Consider the following 18,558-nt stretch of genomic DNA (forward strand, 5'->3'; position numbering starts at 1 on the left):
CAGGTGCCAGCCACCATACCTGGCTAATTTTTGTAATTTTTTTTAGCAGAGACGGGACTTCGCTATGTTGGCCAGGCTGGTCTCAAACTCCTGACCTCAAGTGATCCGCCCGCCTCGGCCTCCCAAAGTGCTGGGATTACAGGCATGAACCACCACGCCCGGCCTATGTGAGTGCACAATTCTGTATCCAAATATGTGTGAGTGGATCTGTGTACCTCAGTACACCTGTATGGTATACAGAGGCATCTCTCTACATGCAGATGAGTGTCCGTGTGACTGTGGCTGGCGTGGGTCTCCAAGTTTGTGTACTGTGTCTCTGTACACCTGTGTGTCTACACACTGTTTATCTGTTTGCATCTCAATGCTCTGGGGCTCTATATTTGTGTACTGTGCATATTTGTGTGTATGCCTCCCCTCAGGAGCTGTGATATGGTACTGTCAAACGTCAACCCCAGCCCCTTACCCTGACCGATTCCTGTCACATTCACGCCCTGCTGGGCTGAGTTGCGGCCAAGAAGGGCTGTACCGGGAGGGAAAGCCTTGGGCTTAAACCTGGCTCCTGTGCTCAGGGCCCTTCCGGGTAGAAGTTGTGTCTCTGCTCTCAGGATCTCCAAGACCCAAGCCTGGTGAGAAGCTGGGGCCCTGAACCTGGGCACAATGACAACAGGCTCTGCTCTAACAAAATAACACCCAGCTTTAGAGGAAGAAAAATGTGAGCTGGACCCACACATCAACAATGGTCCTGTAGGCCTTCAACTCAGAGGGGTGGGGCTGGGTAGGAGTGCTGACCCCAGATGCTTACACTCTTCTCCTCCAGAAAGCAGGGCCAGTTCCCCAACCAGAGGAGAGGTGGAGGGGACAGAGTGGCCCCAGGGTCAATGGGCCTGGAGTTAATCATCTACTCTGGTATCTCTGGGCCCCATTGGCCGCCTGGGGACACGGCCCTCTGGGATGAAGCCCAAAGGAGTGGGAAGCAGCTTCCCAGCCCGTGTCCACCTCATAGGCTCAGGGGCAATGGAGCTGATTCAGTCAGCAGGGACTGAATTGGGTGGACCCCTAGGAAGCCCCCAGTCTGAGGGTGATACCAGTCCTGCCTTCAGGGAGCCCTAGTCTGAGTCAAAGAGGACAGAGACAAGAAGGAGGAATTCTGAGTGGAGAGGGGTCAGCGGGGGTGGCCTGCTGTGATGAAGAGCTGGCCTTGCAGCCTAGGGAAAGGGAAGCACGTTTGGGTTGGAGGAGTTTGGAGAGGAAAACTATTATGCCCCTGGAGGCTAAGACCTCCTCCTCCAGTGGATTCTGAGAAGTGTGTGTGTGGCGGGGCCTGAGAGTAAAGAGGAAAGAGAAAGAAGGCCCTGGAGGTGGCCCCACCAGGTACGGGGTGCAGCCCCTCCACGCCATTGCTTCACGCTTTGCCTTGGAACCCAAGATTTCTAAGTGGGAAAACAAAGAACTCAATGAGGAGGTCCTATGTCAGCCCCTCCTTCCACTACAGAGTCTCCCACCTGGGACAGTATGTGGGGGGGGCGGGGTAGGGGATGGGGACTCGGGGAAGATCCCAGAAACAGATGAGCGCACCCACTCAGCCTCCCCTGGAGAATCCTCAGGAGGGAAGCAGCCCAAGCCCTGCTCTCCAAAAGGCAGAGCCCCAGGTGTCAGGACTCCAGCATGGGGAGACAAAACCACGTGCAAGGAAGCAGGGAGGAGCAGGGCTGGGAACTGAGGGTGCTTAGGGTCTGGCCATGCCACTGACAAGTTGTGTGACCTTGGCCAGGTCACCTCCCCTCTACAACAACAGAGGGTCCTCTTTCGCCCTCTATAACAACAGAGGGTTCAACTGGATCAGAGTGTACCCAAGGGCAGGATGTGCGCAGCTGACGGTGCCCAGCACACAGACACAGTATGAAGTAACATTGAATCATATCCTGTGAATGTTTTCAAGCCTTTCAAGTCCTTTCCAAAATTTGCTTAAGAGCATGGATCTGGAGCAGAACTGCTTCCTACACCAGCTCCACAGCTTGTGAGCTGAGTGACCCTGACCCTCACATATTTCTGTACCTCTATTTTCTCATCTGTAAAATGGGAATAATGATAATAGCTATCCTGGAGTCATTGAGAGGATTAAATGAATGACTATTTGTGAAGTGCTTTGCATAGTGCCTGGCGTTTGACATGTGTTAGCTATTCCTCCACCACAAAGAAGGCTCTGCTTGGTGCTAGGTATCTTTAACACATGGCACCTGCTAACCTTCCATGTTACCAAGAAAGCAGGCAAGCTATGCAGCTGCAATGTAATGGAATGTAATAACATTGTTTTCCTCTCACTTGATTCTTTTTCTTTCTTTTCTTTTTTTTTTTTTTTGAGACAGGGTCTCACTCTGTCACCCAGACTGGAGTACAGTGGCACAATCTCAGTTCACCGCAATCTCCTCCTCCCAGGCTCAAATGATTCTCTGGCCTTAGCCTCCTGAGTAGCTGGGATTACAAGCACATGTCACTACTGCCCGGCTAATTTTTGTATTTTTAGTAGAGATGGGGTTTCACCATGTTGGCCAGGATGGTCTTGAACTTCTGACCTCAAATGACCCACCCACCTCCTCACTTGATTCTTAAGGCATTCTGCTTATGGCAAGTGATACTGGCCTAGTTACAGACCTAATATGGATAAATTTTAAGTTTAAAAAGGTTAAAGAGGTTGAGTGAGGTGGCTCACACCTGTAATCCTAGCACCTTGGGAGGCAGAAGTGGGAGGACTGCTTGAGCTCAGGAGTTCGAGAACAGCCTGGGCAACATGGTGAAAACCCATCTCTTCAAAAAAAAGTATTTTTTTAATTAGCTGGGCATGGTGGTATGCATTTGTGGTCCCAGCTACTCGGGAGGCTGAGGCAGGAGGATCATTTGAACCTGGGAGGTGGGGGCTGCAGTAAGCTATGATTGTGCCACTGTACTCCAGCCTGGGCAACAGAGTGAGACCCTATCTCAAAAAACAAAATGAAAAATTCCATTTTATTTTATTTTTACCAGAGATGATATTTGATAAAGAAAAACTTTAACACTAAAAAAAATTTAACACTATTAAAATACTTTAACACTAAAGTATTATAAGTTTTGAGGGGTGTTTTGAGGATATAATAGAATTCCTCAAGCTGGTACCCAGTGACTGGAGTTTGGCAAACCCTGGTAACCTCATGGTCATTCATGAGGATCTTCTTTGAGCTCAGCAAACAGGACAGACAAGGCCAGCACCACCCGCCCCCCGCCGTCCCACTGTCCCCCTTCTACTCTTTCCAGCTCCCTCCTTCCAGACCCCTGCCGAGCCCTGTGCTCAAAGCCACCTGCAGTCCCTTATTCTCGGGTCAGAATGCCAATCATCCAAGGCCCTGCAGACTCCCAAAGCCGCCCCTGGAACCTACCTTGGCAGCAGATTAAAGACAACCTGCCACATTTAGTCTCGGCCCCATGACCGATAGTGGGTTCAGTTCCTCCAGGGGCGGGGGAGCCTAGTGGCCCCGCCCCCTGACCCATGGCCTGACCCTCCTCAAACGCAACCACAGGAGACTCCTAGTCCCCTGTCCGGACCCCGCCCTACCAGGTCCAGCCCCGCCCAACGGCAAGTTAAGAGCCCCTCAGTGCCAGACGCTCCAGACAGACTGCCACTCTTGGGCGGGCAAGAGTTGGTTGTCGTCATGGCGACGGCGCTGATGGCCGCGGTTCTGCGGGCAGCTGCTGTGGCCCCGAGGCTGAGCGGCCGGGGAGGCACTGGGGGATCCCGGAGGCTGAGCTGTGGCGCACGGCGACGGGCGGCGAGGGGCACCAGCCCAGGGCGCCGGCTCAGCACCGCCTGGTCGCAGCCCCAGCCCCCGCCGGAGGAGTACGCGGGCGCGGAAGACGTCTCCCAGTCGCCTGTCCCCGAGGAGCCGTCGTGGGTGCCGAGTCCCACGCCCCTGGTGCCCCACGAGCCCCCTGAGCCTCCCTCGGGCCGCTCGCTGGTGCAGCGGGACATCCAGGCCTTCCTGAACCAGTGCGGGGCCAGCCCCGGGGAGGCGCGCCACTGGCTCACGCAGTTCCAAACCTGCCACCACTCCGCGGACAAGCCCTTCGCCGTCATCGAGGTGAGCGGAGCTCGGCGTGGGCCGTGACACAGCGAGGGGATGGGGTTGTGTGGCCACCTGTCTTCAGGCATGGTAGGATAGGCTGCGGGCTCTGCGCAGCGAAAGCGGGAAGGAGCCCAGCAGAGCCCAGACCAGCGCCGCCGGGAATGGGTGAGGCCATAAGCTCCTCCGGAAGCCTCGCGCCCAGCCCGAGTGAGGATCCTGGGGGGCCCCCACCCGCCAGGTGTGATGCTCTGAAGAAGGCCCCCAACAAGGGCGCAGTTAGGGGTTCAGAAGGACCTGGACAGAAGCCGCCTGCATTGCCCCTCCCCCAAAGGTGTCCCGGAGTCCAAGGTCGCAGGGAGAAGGGCGGGAGGTACCCCAGCGTGAGACAAGGGAGTGGCAAGACCCAACGGGGCAAAGGGCGGAGCAGGTGAGCACCAGTGGCAAGAAGTGGGTTCTGACAGCTTCTGGAAGCGTAGGGTCACCGAGCCGGCCCTGCAGGCCAGGCTGTGGGAGCCAGCGGCTCAGGGCCGTCTCACACTCCTTGAAAGCCCACTCCTCCGCAGGTGGACGAGGAGGTACTCAAGTGCCAGCAGGGCGTATCCAGTCTGGCCTTCGCCCTGGCCTTCTTGCAGCGCATGGACATGAAGCCGCTGGTGGTCCTGGGGCTGCCCGCCCCAACAGCGCCCTCGGGCTGTCTTTCCTTCTGGGAGGCCAAGGCGCAGCTGGCTGAGAGCTGCAAGGTGCTGGTGGACGCGCTTCGACACAACGCCGCCACTGCTGTGCCTTTTTTTGGCGGCGGGTCCGTGCTAGGCGCTGCCGAGCCGGCTCCCCATGCCAGGTTAGTGCCCGCCCTGCCCGCCCAGGCGTCCTCAGAGCGCGCTACTCCGCCCACCCTGCCCCGTCCAGCAGGCCTGGAGGGGGCCCTCTCGAGCACCACGTCTGGCCCACAGCTACGGCGGCATCGTCTCGGTGGAGACAGACCTGCTGCAGTGGTGCCTGGAGTCGGGCAGCATCCCCATCCTGTGCCCCATCGGGGAGACGGCCGCGCGCCGCTCCGTGCTTCTCGACTCCCTGGAGGTGACCGCGTCGCTGGCCAAGGCGCTGCGGCCCACCAAAATCATTTTCCTCAATAACACAGGCGGCCTGCGCGACAGCAGTCAGAAGGTGCGGCCCTTTCTTTCCCCATCGCCCACCCCGGCGATCTGGACCTTCTCTTGCGCCCTCGCACTTCTCCCCGACGGGCCGCAGACTCACTAGCAAGCCGGGTGGGTAGAAAAGCCTAAGGGAGTATAGGGGCGGAGTTCGGCCCCGGGTGCCTAGATCTGCGCCCTCCCCAGCCAAGGACTCCCAGCGGAAGGATAAAGGGGTAAGAGAAAAGAGAGGTCCGTGGGAGCAGGGGCGCAGTCCGTGCTGGCCGTGGGCCAGGCTCACCCGCTGGCTCCGGACACAGGTCCTGGGTAACGTGAACCTGCCCGCCGACCTGGACCTGGTGAGCAACGCCGAGTGGGTGAGCACAAAAGAACGGCAGCAGATGCGGCTCATCGTGGACGTGCTCAGCCGCCTGCCCCACCACTCCTCAGCCGTCATCACCGCCGCTAGCACTCTGCTCACTGAGCTCTTCAGCAACAAGGGTGAGGGCGGCGGGCGGGCAGGGGACTGGGTCCCGGGAGTGAGCACTGGCCGGGGCTGGGTGTCTGCGGGCAGGAGGAGCGGCTTCTCCTCCTGTACAGGGACCGTAGAGGGGGCGGGGATTGTCACAGCATTGGCTCCTGCTGCTGCCACCGCCCAGGGGAGGTGAGAGAGGAGGAGACCCAGCTTACTGGAAGGGAACTCCAAAGGAATTAAGGGAATGGGCAGGACTGGCGGGGGCGGGGAGGAAGGGTCCGGTGGGCGGGGCCAGGAGGGGCGGGACCACGAGGGAGGGGTTCGACCATGAGAGATGGGCGGGGCTTAGGTGGGTGGGCCGGGTCAGCGGCGGGAGACAGACTTCAAGGAGAGAGGGAGTACTAAGGTAAGTGGGTAGGGCTCCAGGCGACAGGAGGAGCTTGGGGCACGATCTCTGCCTGAGAAAAGCATCTCCTTTAATGAAAATCACAGACAAATCTATGCAGACCACTGAAATCATTTCACTGTGGAGGTCTCCCAAAGACAGAAATTGTCCCACCAGCCTGTGTCCTACCTGCGGCCCCCACCAGGCTGCGCAAACGGCTCTCCAGCCAGACGAGCCCCTCCCCATCCTCCTCCAGGGTCCGGGACCCTGTTCAAGAACGCCGAGCGAATGCTACGGGTGCGCAGGCTGGACGAGCTGGACCAGGGCCGTCTAGTGGACCTGGTCAACGCCAGCTTCGGCAAGAAGCTCAGGGACGACTACCTGGCCTCGCTGCGCCCGCGGCTGCACTCCATCTACGTCTCCGAGGGGTGAGCCTGCGGACCCCAGAGGGCAGGGTCTGGAAGGCAGTCGGGCAGCTTCGGACCAAGGAGAGGTCCCAGCCTGCCGCTCTCCCGCTGCGCCAGGTACAACGCTGCCGCCATTCTGACCATGGAGCCCGTCCTGGGGGGCACCCCGTACCTGGACAAATTTGTGGTGAGCTCCAGCCGCCAGGGCCAAGGCTCCGGGCAGATGCTGTGGGAGTGCCTGAGGCGGGACCTGCAGACGCTTTTCTGGCGCTCCCGGGTCACCAACCCCATCAATCCCTGGTAGGTCCCGCCACTCCCAGCTCTGGGCTGGGCCCCTATTTCCCTCTCCTCTCCAGCCCTTGCGAACCATGCCAGGAAGGCTGGGCTTCCTCTTCGTCCACTGGTCTCCCTTTCACTACCTCCCAGGGGCAGACCTCACAGAAAGCCTGAGATTTCCCGAGTTACAGCACGCTTAACACTCCTTTCCTGGAAGCATGTGACACCTCCTAACCCCCAGCAGCCCGCCTCTCACAGGCGCCTGAGGAATCCTAACCCTTCAGGGTCTATTGGAGGCTTGCGGTGCCTCCAGTGGAACAACCCTCCTCTCTCCTTCAGTAACTACCCCCTCACCCCTACACCCTGCTCTGTGAGCACTAGGAAGTGAGCAAGAACCCTCCTCTTTGCTGAGCAGCCAAGGCAGTGTGGAGAGCAAGGCACCTGCTCCCTTCCTGTGTGTGCCTGGCAAGGTACCTAACTTCTCTGAGCCTTAGCTGCTTCTCTGTGAGCTGAAAAATGCCAGGCTCAGGCCTCTGCTGTGAAGATAAAATGAGATAACACATAGCAGGACCTAGCTGGGTGCCCAGCATGCAGTAGGTCCTCAATCAATGTTCTTTGAAGACAACCAGTGAGTAATGAACACTGGCCTTGCCCTACAAACTTTCCTGCATCACCTCCCCACACCCAGGTACTTCAAACACAGTGATGGCAGCTTCTCCAACAAGCAGTGGATCTTCTTCTGGTTCGGCCTAGCTGATATCCGGGACTCCTATGAGTTGGTCAACCATGCCAAGGGACTTCCAGACTCCTTTCGCAAGCCAGCTTCTGACCCAGGCAGCTGACCTTCACCATGGACCCTACAGGCCCTGGAATGGCCAGGGTGGACCAAAAGCCATGCCAGCTGGGGATGACCCCAGGCAGCCAGCCACAGGCTGGATGGGGCTTGTTGGCTGAGTGATCTGCAAAGGAGAAAGCTGCCCCAGCTCTGCCCAGAGGAGGCGCTGAAATGGGACAAGCACAGGAAAGAGGGGGGCCAGTCTAGGACCCCAACTCGACTCGCTCCAAAGCCACAAGCAAATGGCCTTCAATTTTCAACCTGGGGATTAGGGGAGGGGAAGATGCCTTCCCGGGCTCTACTCAGGACTAACCCTAAGGGTGGGCCAGTTTCTGTGCCTCTGTGCTATGTTTTGAGGCTCCCTTACCCAAAATAACACCCCTGCCTGCGTGATATTGTACCATTCATTTTAATTCTTTTGGGTTTTGCAGTTTTTCAGGAGGCCTTGATTAAAATGCAAATACTTGTCTGAGAGTCAGCTCACACTTGAAAGAAAATTAGAAGTGACCCCGTGGGAGCAAGATTTTATTTTTAAGACAGGGTCTTGCTCTTTTACTAAGGCTGGAGTACGGTGGTGCAATCACAGCTCACTGCAGCCTCGACCTCCCAGGCTCAAGCAGTCCTCCCACGTCAGCCTTCTAAGTAGGCTGGTACCACAGGCACGCACTGCCACACCTGGCTTTTTTGTTGTTGTTGGAGATGAGGTCTCACTATGTTGCCAAGGCTGGTCTCAAACTCCTGGGCTCAAGCAATCCTCCCTCCTTGGTCTCCCAAAGTGCTAGGATTACAGGCTGGGAGTAAGATCTTGAGGGCTGGGAAATCAGAGGACTCTTGGAGGGAGTAGAGGACTTCTATGATGAATGCTGCCACCGTCTCCCTCCCAGAGGTTAGGAAGCATCTTCCCTTCCACAGACCAGGCCACAGTAGCACCTGCTCCCCTTCCCTGTGGGTGCCTCCACCCATAACTCCCTTTCTAGGCTGGGCTCACAGCCAGAACCAGACATCCGTGGCAGACCATTTACCTGCAAGAGCCCAGAGAAGTTAAAAGATGGCTTTGGTGGGCCGGGCGTGGTGGCTCACACCTGTAATCCCAGCACTTTGGGAGGCTGAGGCAGGCGGATCACGAGGTCAGGAGATCAAGACCATCCTGGCTAATATGGTGAACCCCTGTCTCTACTGAAAATACAAAAAATTACCCGGGCATGGAGGCACACACCTGTAGTCCCAGCTACTCGGGAGGCTGAGGCAGAAGAATTGCTTGAACCCAGGAGGCAGAGGTTGCAGTGAGCTGAGATCATGCCACTGCACTCCAGCCTGGTGACAGAGAAAGACTCTATCCTCAAAAAAAAAAAAAAAGACTTTGGCTTAAAAGCTCAAACTTGGACCTTTTCCCCTAGGCCCTACTAGCAGTTGTGTCCAGTCTCTACAGGACTAGATGGGCAGAAATCCAAAGCCCAGGGGTTTCACTGGACATTTTTGAAGCTCCATGATGTACCAGGCACCAGACCAGCTACTGCTGGGGTGACTTTCTGGCAGACGCACATAGACCAGAAGGGAGAAGGTCGCCGGGTGCAGTGGCTCGCCCCTGTAATCCCAGCACTTTGGGAGGCCAAGGCGGGAGGATAATGAGGTCAGGAGTTTGAAACCAGCCTGGACAATGTGGTGAAACCCTGTCTCTACTAAAAAATACAAAAATTCGCCAGGCATGGTGGCAGGCACCTATAATCCCAGCTACTTGGGAGACTGAGGCAGGAGAATCACTTGAACCCAAAAGGCGGAGGTTGCAGTAAGCCGAGATCATGCCACCACTGCACTCCAGCTTGGGTAACAGAGTGAGACTATGTCTAAAAAAAAAAAAAAAAAAAAAAAACTGTAGTCCAAGCTACTCGGGAGGCTGAGGCAGGAGAATGGCATGAACCCGGGAGGCAGAGCTCGCAGTGAGCAGAGATCGCACCACTGCACTCCAGCCTGGGCGACAGAGCAAGACTCCATCTCAAAAACAAACAACAACAACAAAAAAAAGGGAGAAGGTCAACAGAGAGACCATCATGGCACAGTAGGGGCTGGAATAGGGTGGACTCTGTCTCCCCTCAGGAGATGGGTCACATTGAGTACATATCTGGACCTGGCCATTAGATAGACCTGACCTGGAATCCAGCTCTGTGGGCTGGATTTGCTCTGTGGCTTGACCAAAACTGCTTATCCTCTCTGAGCCTCCATTTCCTTCATGTGTAAAATGTAAAATATTCTACTTCATAGTGGACACTTCACAGTTCTCTCCATCTAGCAGCTCTCACCAAAGATGTCTTCATAAGAATCAGCTTCAAATGGGGAGAAAAAGACAACCTACAACAAGAGGGATTGAGGTGAGGGATCGAAAGCATATAGTACAGTGAAGATTTTGAGATTCTTGAAAAAGAGAGCCATTGGGCACAGTGGCTCCCGCCTGTAGTCCCAGCACTTTGGGAGGCTGCGGCTGAGGCTGAAGAATCGATTGAGCCAAGGAGTTTGAAACCAGCCTGGACAACAAAAATTGATTGAGCCAAGGAGTCTGAAACCAGCCTGGACACCAAAGTGAGACTTCGTCTCTAAAAAACAAAGAAGTGAAAAATTAAAAAAAAAAAAAAAAAAGAGAGAGCCAAAGAACTGTGGGAAATCTTGGAACAGGGGAAAGATCACAGGAGGCCCAAGGTGGGGCTTAACCAGATCTGGTGTTTCAAGAAACCCAAGATCAATCCCAGCCAATGGCAAAGTGCCCTGTTGGGGAGAACAGAAAAGCAAAACCAAATGTCTATATAAAATGTTTATTTTTGGAGGACTGTGTGGTCTGGTGTTTGGCAGGGAACTCCACCCCCACCAGGCCAACCATGGAGCTAGAAACAGAGACAGCAGGAAGGGCAAAGCTGGTCACTGCCTGTTCCACCCCTGCACAGCCCAGAGCAGACCAGGGCCTGCTCCGCTCGCAAGGTGAGTGACAGAGAGCCGGTACTGTTTCTGCCCCTAACATGCCCTGAGGACCCATGTGACTTCTGTAGTGCGCAGCTCCTGTGCCCCTCCTGGGCCTGATCCACATGTGTCAACACACACTCACTCTCAGTCTCTGAACAGCACTGCAGAGCCTAACTGCATCTGCCAGGTTCAAATAGGAATTTTTCACATTTGCTCACTTCCAATTTCCATCTTCCTTCCCCTATCTCCCACTCTCAGTAGCCGCATCCCAGCCCTGCCATACTCCCTTCTCAGGGACAGGAGATCCAGGGGGCGGCTGGCCTCAGCTCTCCTAACAGGAAAAAAACCTGTACGGCATCAGTGCCAGGGCTCCTGCCCTCCCAAGCGCTAAGCCCAGAAATTTGGACAAATGAGCTGCCTCTTAACTGCAAAAAAACAATTTTAAAAAAGCAAAAGATCAAACGGACCAAAAAGCATAAATAAACAGCAACTGGGCCAGCGAGGAGGAAGGCAGGGTGACCCTCAGTGGCTCCCTGTGCCCATCTCAGCCTCTTGCCATAAAACTCAGCCATCAGTGGCCAGGATGACAGCAGTTCCGAAGATGCCCACACTCTCTCCAAGGAGCTTCATCTGGTTCCAGAACTCAACACGCCGTGTGTTGTGCCAGTAAGCAACATTGCCATCAATGAGCAGCATGACAGGGGGCAGCAGTACAGCCAGGATCTGGGCAGCGAGGGTCACGTAGTAGCCTGACAGAAAGGCCAGGGCCAGGACGCCATACAGCACGAAGAACAGCTGGATCATCAGCTCCCCTCCTGGGAGATGGTTCAGATACGCCAGCCGGTCCTCCTTGCTGTGCTGCAGTGAGTAGGCCTGGAGACATACCATCCTCTAAGACTCTCCAACAGGCTCAGAAGCCTGTCTGAGGAAAACCACCCCTGAGATGGCACCTGCAAATGAGACCCTGCAAATGGGCTTCTGACTTCCCTCTTGGACTGGGGAACCTCTGAAAGTAGGGCCTTTGTCTCCCCCTCAGACTATGGAGCCCAAGGAGGTTAGGGTCTATGTCTCCCCTCACCCTAGGGGCTATGAAGGAAGTGTATTTCCACAGTCAGACTGGAGCTCCCACCTCTGAATATGGGAGCTCACACAGAGAGCTGTACATGAGATATACTCAGTAATTAAGATGAGACCAAGTAGCTTGGGGCCTGTCCATGTCCCCATCCATCCTGGCCTCCTCTAGCACCAGGGAGAACCATAAGTGGCTACCCTGGAGCTCTCATCAGCTCTAGGAGGCAGAGTCCCAGCTGGGGCCTGACTCCCACCAAACCTCTCCTTTATCCCCTTCTAGTCCTTTGGGGGCTGGAGCCATGAGAGAATCACCTCATCTTGTTCTCCTGGCTCTCAGGGTTGGAATTTAATGGCCAGTCTACCTCATGGCAACACTGTTGGAGGAAGGGCTTCTCAACAGGCTTTTGGAGGGCCCTGAGGCCTAGAAGCTGGCCGGGACAATTCTCAGGGAGCCAGGCCGTCAGGAACTGCATACAAGGCCTCGTTCTGTGTCTACCTTCCTGGGGTTCTGCCGTGCCTGGACTCACAGTTCACTCCTAGCCAGGCACCTCCAACCAACAGTCCCCAACATACCACACAGATGAGGTAGATACCCAGGAACACCTGGCCGGTGGACTGCAGAGAGCGACTGCGAGGTTTCCGACGGTACAGCTCCCCAGCACCGCTGGCCAACACAAGAAAGCCGCCGATGATGGCAACTGTGCGCGAGTACATACGGACCTAGGCCGGGGCAAGGGGACTCCAGTCAAGAACTGCAGCGGCCACATCTCTCCTGGCTTCCCAGAGTGTAGAACCACCCATCTCTACACATCCCATTCCATCTGATGAACCCTCTTACATTTCCAAGCTTGGTGGGCAGATGCAACAGACAGATCATTCTTTTTATATATATATAGAAGTAGAAACTGAGGCCCAGAGGGTCAAGAAAACTGTCAGGTCTGGCCGGGCGTGGTGGCTCCCGCCTATAATCCCAGCACTTTGGGCGGCCGAGGCAGGTGGATCACCCTAAGGTCAGAAGTTTGAGACCAGCCTGGCCAACATGAGGAAACCCTGTCTCTACTAAAAATACAAAAATTAGTTGGGTGTGGTGAAGGGCACCTGTAGTCCCAGCTACTTGGAAGACTGAGGCAGGAGAATCGCTTGAACCTGCGAGGCAGAGGTTGCAGTGAGCCAAAATCGCGCCACTGCACTCCAGCCTGGGCTACGGAGCGAGACTCCGTCTCAAAAAACAACAACAAAAAAGAAAACTGGCAGGTCTTACCTGCCAGTAAGTGGCAGAACCCAAACACAATGTGTTTCTCCCTTCCTCACTCTCAGATCTGTAGACTCTAATCTTGGTGTTCTTTATTCTACATGGCATGGGATCTATCCCACAAAAACATTGATCTTGCTGCCCTGTAGCTGTTCACACATCTGCCTCCCCTAAGGGTCTGACAGTCTCTTCCTCAAGGACAGTGCCTTTGTCCAACCTTATTTCCAAGCCTGCAGGGCCTGGCACAGGTTCTGGCTTAAATGCTATACTAAGAGTAATTACATTTTCATAAAATTATTTTATGAAAACTAGGTACTCTCCAAGGTCCTTTGGACCCCATGAGTCTGAAATTACTAAACTAACAGTTTAAAAGATTCTGGGAACCAGGTGACTGGGGTTCTGGTCCCACCGGTATCCTAACTGTGGTGTGGCTTTGGGAAAGTCTGGTTCCCATCTCAGGACCTCAGTTTCCACACTTTGAAGAGGAAGTTTGTGTGGTCTCTAAGATCCATTTCTGCGCTCTGTAATCTCCATAAGCCTAGGGGTTCGAACCTCCCAGGCTTCACACTGTGCACCTGGCCAGCACCATTCATCTCCCATCAACAGCCCTGGGCACTGGCCTCTGATTCCCTGTCACCCAGAGGGACGCCCCTTTTGGGGTCGAGGCGCTCACCTTCAGCCATTCCCCGTAGTGGACGTAGCCCCCGATGTAGGCGGCGTAGGTGCTAATGGCCAATTGGAGTGCGGCCCCCAGCGCGAACCAGCGCCGCTTCACGCCAAAAGACATGAAACTAGCGCACAGCACTGCCGCCCCCATGTCGAAATACAGGTAAGGCACTGGGATGTCGGGCTTCCTGCGACCGGGAGTGGGGAAGCAACGAGGACAGAATGAAGGGGTGGGGGAAAAAATTTGAGACCCCTTGAGTTCCCACAGGCTCCACTGCTCCCCCAAACCAGACTCCCCTCCCATGGACAGGACTGCCCTACCAGATTTGGCCCGACACTCAGACCAGAACCCCTCCCAGGGAGGTCCCAGTTCGTCCCAGTTCGTCCCAGTTCCTCCCAATCCAAGGGTCCGGACTTCTAGCCCCCAATTTCTTTCCCACATCACTGCCCCCTGCCGCGTTTAGCGGCTGCGTAGGCCTGCTCACCGGCGTGCCTCAGCCCTCTCAGCGTAGAGCATGAGCTGGCTGAAGCAGCCCCAAAAGGGGCAGCGTGTGAGCAGCACCGAACCCAACTGCATGATCAGCTGCAACATCCACCGTCTCGAACCTATCTTCGACGCCATCTTGGGAAAGGGCAGTCCGCTGCGCCCTCACCCCAGTCAGAGAGGCCAGCGCGGGGATGGGACACGCAGCTTCCGGGTTAAGCGCTTTTTCTTTTTTTTTCCTCCCGGAAACAACGATATCGCTCTGTAGTTCCGGACCTAAGGTGATCTAGTTGCGAAGTCCAACATTTTCGTCTGCTCATGGAGCCTTCAGGGTCCATCTTTGTCCCTGCAAAATTGAAAACTAGGAACAGTGGGCTCAAGAAAGCAGAAGTCTTGGACCGTAGTTTGATGTATTAAAGCAAACTGGTCTTTGACTGCAGTCCGATCAGGGCACTAACCCTAATTCCAACCCGGTGTGATTTTGGGCACATCACCTAAACTTTATGAGACGCATCATGAAATGGGGATAATGACACCTACCTCAGAGTTGAACTTCTTTCTTTGTTTTGTTTTGTTTTTGAGACGGAGTCTCTGTCGCCTAGGCTGGAGTGCAATGGTGCGATCCCGGCTCACTGTAATCTCCGCATCCCGGGTTCAAGCGATTCTCCTGCCTCAGCCTCCCGAGTAGCTGGGACTACTCGGCGCGTGCCACCACGCCCCGGCCAATTTTTTGTAGTTTTAGTAGAGATGGAGTTTCACCGTGTTAGCCAGGATGGTCTCAATTTCCTGACCTCGTGATCCGCCCCCCTCGGGGGCGGGGATTACAAAGTGCTGGGATTTCAGGCGTGAGCCAGTGCGCTGGCCCAGAGTTGTGAACTTTAAATGTGACAAGGTCGGTCCTAGTACATGGTAGCGGTTCAATAAATGGTACACATAACGCACCAGAGGAAATCCCCGTTTCTGTTAAGTGCAAAGTAGGGTGTCCTCCTGGCTCAAAGTCACCTCTTTGGGTTTTGCCTTTTGCCTGTCGCCTGAGAGAAAAGGGAGATCTGAACATCTGGGACATCTCAAGTCAGTCCATTTCTCCAGCTGCCATGCTCCCACTGTAGCCCAAATTGTCATATTTTGTCAGTTTAATTGCAGTGGACATCCAGGTGGTCTCTGCATTCCCCTTCAGTGTGTTCTCAGCCCCTTCTCCCACCCCCTACCCGTTTATATGTTCTCATAACATCAGCTACCTTCCTTTGAATCACTTGGCACGGTGACAATTATACATATATATATATGCTTTTTTCCATTTTTGAGACAGGGTCTCACTCTGTCACCCAGGCTGGAGTGCAGTGGTGCGATCTTGGCTCACTACAGCCTACACCTCCCAGGTTCAAGCGATTCTCCTGCCTCAGCCTCCCAAGTAGCTGGGATTACTGGCACCCGCCACCACACCTGGCTAATTTTTATTTTTAGTGGAGACAGGGTTTCACCATGTTGACCAGGCTGGTCTCGAACTCCTAACCTCAAGCGATCCATCCGCCTCATCCTCCCAAAGTGCTGGGGTTATAGGCGTGAGCCACTGCACCCAGCCAATGTATTTGTGATTCTTTTATTGACAATATTCCCCCACTAGATTGCGAGCTCCATAAGGACAAACACAGTGCCTGGGTTTCTGTTTACTATTTACAGATGCTCCTTGACTTGTGATAGAGTTATATCCTGATAAACCCATCATAGGTTGAAAATACTGTAAGTTGAAAATGTGTGGCTGATTGGAAGCTGTGGCTCGCTGACACTGCCCAGCATTGCAAGAGAAATACAGTTTCCACTGAATGCAGATCTGCTTTCACACCAATGTAAAGTTGAAAACTCCAATGCTGGGAACCATCTGTACATCCTCAGGGTCTAGTATACAGGATGCCCTCAGGAAATATGTGCTGTACAGATAAATGAAAAGGTGTTGGGCTGGGCACAGTGGTTCACGCCTGTGATCCCAGCACTTTAAGAGGCCGAGGCAGGTGGATCACAAGGTCAGGAGTTCAAGACCAGCCTGGCCAAGATAGTGAAACTCTGTCTCTACTAAAAATACAAAAATTAGCCAGACGTGATGGCTGTAATCCCAGCTACTACGGGCGCCTGTAGTCCCAGCTACTCAGGAGGCTGAGGCAGGAGAATGGTGTGAATCTGGGCGGCAGAGCTTGCAGTGAGCTGAGATAGCGCCACTGCACTCAAGCCTGGGCAATAGATCGAAACTCTGTCTCAAAAAAAAAAAAAATTGCCACCAGGTAGGGTGTGTTGGCTCACGCCTATTATCCCAGCACTTTGGGAGACCTAGGGGAGGGTGGATCACCTGAGGTCACGAGTTCGAGACCAGCGTGGCCAACATGGTGAAAACCCATCTCTACTAAAGATACAAAAAAATTAGGCTGGGCGCGGTGGCTTACGCCTATAATCCCAGCACTTTGGGAGGTGAGGATCACAAGGTCAGGAGATCGAGACCATCCTGGCTAACATGGTGAAACCCCATCTGTACTAAAAATACAAAAAAATTAGCCGGGCTTGGTGGCAGGTGCCTGTAGTCCCAGCTACTTGGGAGGCTGAGGCAGGTGAATAGGCAGGGAGGCGGAACTTGCAGTGAGCCAAGATCGTGCCACTGCACTCCAGCCTGGGCGACAGAGCGAGACTCATCTAAAAATAAAAATAATAAAAAAAAAAAAGCCAGGTGCGGTGGCGCATGCCTGTAATCCCAGCTACTCAGGAGGCTGAGGCAGGAGAATCGCTTGAACCCAGGAGGCAGAGGTTGCAGTGAGCCGAGATTGTGCTACTGCATTCCAGCCTGGGCAACAAGGTGAGACTCCATCTCAAAAAAAAAAAAAAAAAAGCTAGGCATGGTGGGAGGCACGTGTAATCCCAGCTACTTGGGAGGCTGAGAGGCAGGAGAATTGATTGAATCCAGGAGGCGGAGGTTGGAGTGAGCCAAATTCGCGACATTCCACTCCATTCTGGGCGACAAGAGTGAAACTCTGTCTCAAAAAAAAAAAAAAAATCCCCAACCAGCCAGTGAAAGGTGGACAATAAAACCTCTTTTCACATTTCATTTTAAATCAGTCACTAGGGTCAGGCATGGTGGCTCACACCTATAATCCCAGAACTTTGGGAGGCAGAGGCACGGGTGGATCACTTGAGGCCAGGAGTTCGAGACAAGCCTGGCCAACATGGCAAAACCCCATCTCTACTAAAAATTAGCTGGGCGTGGTGGCGGGAGCCTGTGATCCCAGCTATTCAGGAGGCTGAGAGGAGGATCGCTTGAGCCCGGGAGAAGGTGGTTGCAGTGAGTCGAGTTCGTACCACTGCACTCCAGCCTGGATGACAGAGCAAGACTCTGTCTCATAAATAAACACAGTCACTAGGATAAGGTCTAGGTAAATCAGAAAGACCATGAGAAGCCAAGCACGGTGGCTCGCATCTGTAATCCAGCTACTCACGAGGCTGAGGCAAGAGGATTCCTCAAGGAATTTGAGGCTGCAGTGAGCTATGAGTGCCACTATTGCACTCCACCCTGGGTGACAAAGCAAGACCCCATCTCTAAAAAGTAAAAGAACACGAGAGAGGAATACATACATGCAAAGACCTAGGGAATGAGATTGTATACTTGTATGTTGGAGGGTGGGGAGGTCTCTAGGCAAGGGGAATGAGAAAAAGTCTGAGTTAAAGGTAATTTTGTCTGTCTCTGCCCACCAGTGACAACCATACAAAACAAATTTCCTTTACCACAATACAGGCACATAGTACAGAATCAACTTTCTAATTGGTTTTATTCTTCCAGTCTCCTCACCTCTCCGTGTTTCAGATGGCCGAGGTGTACAGCCCTAAAGTGTTGAAGAGGACCAGTACAGGATTGTGTACAACATGTCCATAAAATAGTCCTAGGAGTCTGCCTGGGTTGTCCCTATAGGCACAACGCCCCACCCTCCCATCATAACCTTAGCAAGCAGTTTCCAATCAAGTCTCCAGCAGCAGTGGCCAGGGATTTGTGTGAGGGGGAGAGGAAGATTGGATTGAGGAAGCTTGCCTTGTTACCCACTGCGCCCCTTCTCTGGGCTGAAGTCCCTCTCTACCTTTTCCTGCTCTTTCCTTTTTCCAGAGGGATACTGAGAAGGGAAGGACCTGGGGCCAAATCCTCATTTCTAGGGCTGGGACAGATGCTGGCATCCTATCAGGCCAGAAGAGGGGGATGGGTGGGTGGCCTGGCCCCTGAGAAATGAACACAGCCATTTGTCCCTGTGGTCCCCCCACCCTCAGTTACTCCTACCCCTGCCTGGTGTTCTGTGCGGGAGACACACGTGGGGAGAAGAAGAGGCACACATACAATACCTTTACGGGTAAAGAAGCTTTATCCCACATAAATGTCAATGCAGATATAGTAAGCAAATGATATAATAAGCAAGTTGTAGTGGGAAGGGGAGAAGGGAAAACAGATATATATATAGTTACACTCACCAGACTATGGAGGATTCGCTACCAGACTGGGAAGTGAATGGCC

General features: G+C 54.1%; 2 protein-coding genes across 4 annotated transcripts; one reads left to right on the top strand and one right to left on the bottom strand.

Moving 5' to 3' along the window:
* The first annotated feature begins 3,123 nt into the window (after positions 1 to 3,123).
* On the top strand, positions 3,124 to 8,076 carry NAGS (N-acetylglutamate synthase). The gene is made up of 7 exons (XM_021929258.2): positions 3,124 to 4,109; positions 4,658 to 4,932; positions 5,045 to 5,258; positions 5,545 to 5,725; positions 6,341 to 6,512; positions 6,609 to 6,791; positions 7,456 to 8,076. Exons 1-7 carry the CDS (start codon positions 3,684 to 3,686, stop codon positions 7,607 to 7,609), a joined length of 1,605 nt encoding a protein of 534 aa, XP_021784950.1. The 5' UTR covers positions 3,124 to 3,683; the 3' UTR covers positions 7,610 to 8,076.
* Positions 8,077 to 10,390: 2,314 nt separating this feature from the next.
* TMEM101 (transmembrane protein 101) lies at positions 10,391 to 18,558 on the bottom strand. 3 transcript variants are annotated; one of them, XM_031657114.1, is made up of 5 exons: positions 18,516 to 18,558; positions 14,026 to 14,370; positions 13,548 to 13,728; positions 12,196 to 12,342; positions 10,391 to 11,424 (listed from the first exon to the last, which is right to left on the bottom strand). In XM_031657114.1, exons 2-5 carry the CDS (start codon positions 14,160 to 14,162, stop codon positions 11,116 to 11,118), a joined length of 774 nt encoding a protein of 257 aa, XP_031512974.1. In that variant the 5' UTR covers positions 14,163 to 14,370; positions 18,516 to 18,558; the 3' UTR covers positions 10,391 to 11,115. The 3 variants fall into 3 exon arrangements, with proteins under 3 accessions (XP_031512974.1, XP_021784951.1, XP_009189076.2); XM_021929259.2 differs by lacking the exon at positions 18,516 to 18,558 and adding an exon at positions 14,565 to 14,623 and having other exon boundaries at positions 14,194 to 14,370; XM_009190812.4 differs by lacking the exon at positions 18,516 to 18,558 and adding an exon at positions 14,565 to 14,623.

The sequence above is a fragment of the Papio anubis genome, chromosome 17, assembly GCF_008728515.1.
Source record: "Papio anubis isolate 15944 chromosome 17, Panubis1.0, whole genome shotgun sequence".
Lineage (NCBI taxonomy): Eukaryota > Metazoa > Chordata > Mammalia > Primates > Cercopithecidae > Papio > Papio anubis.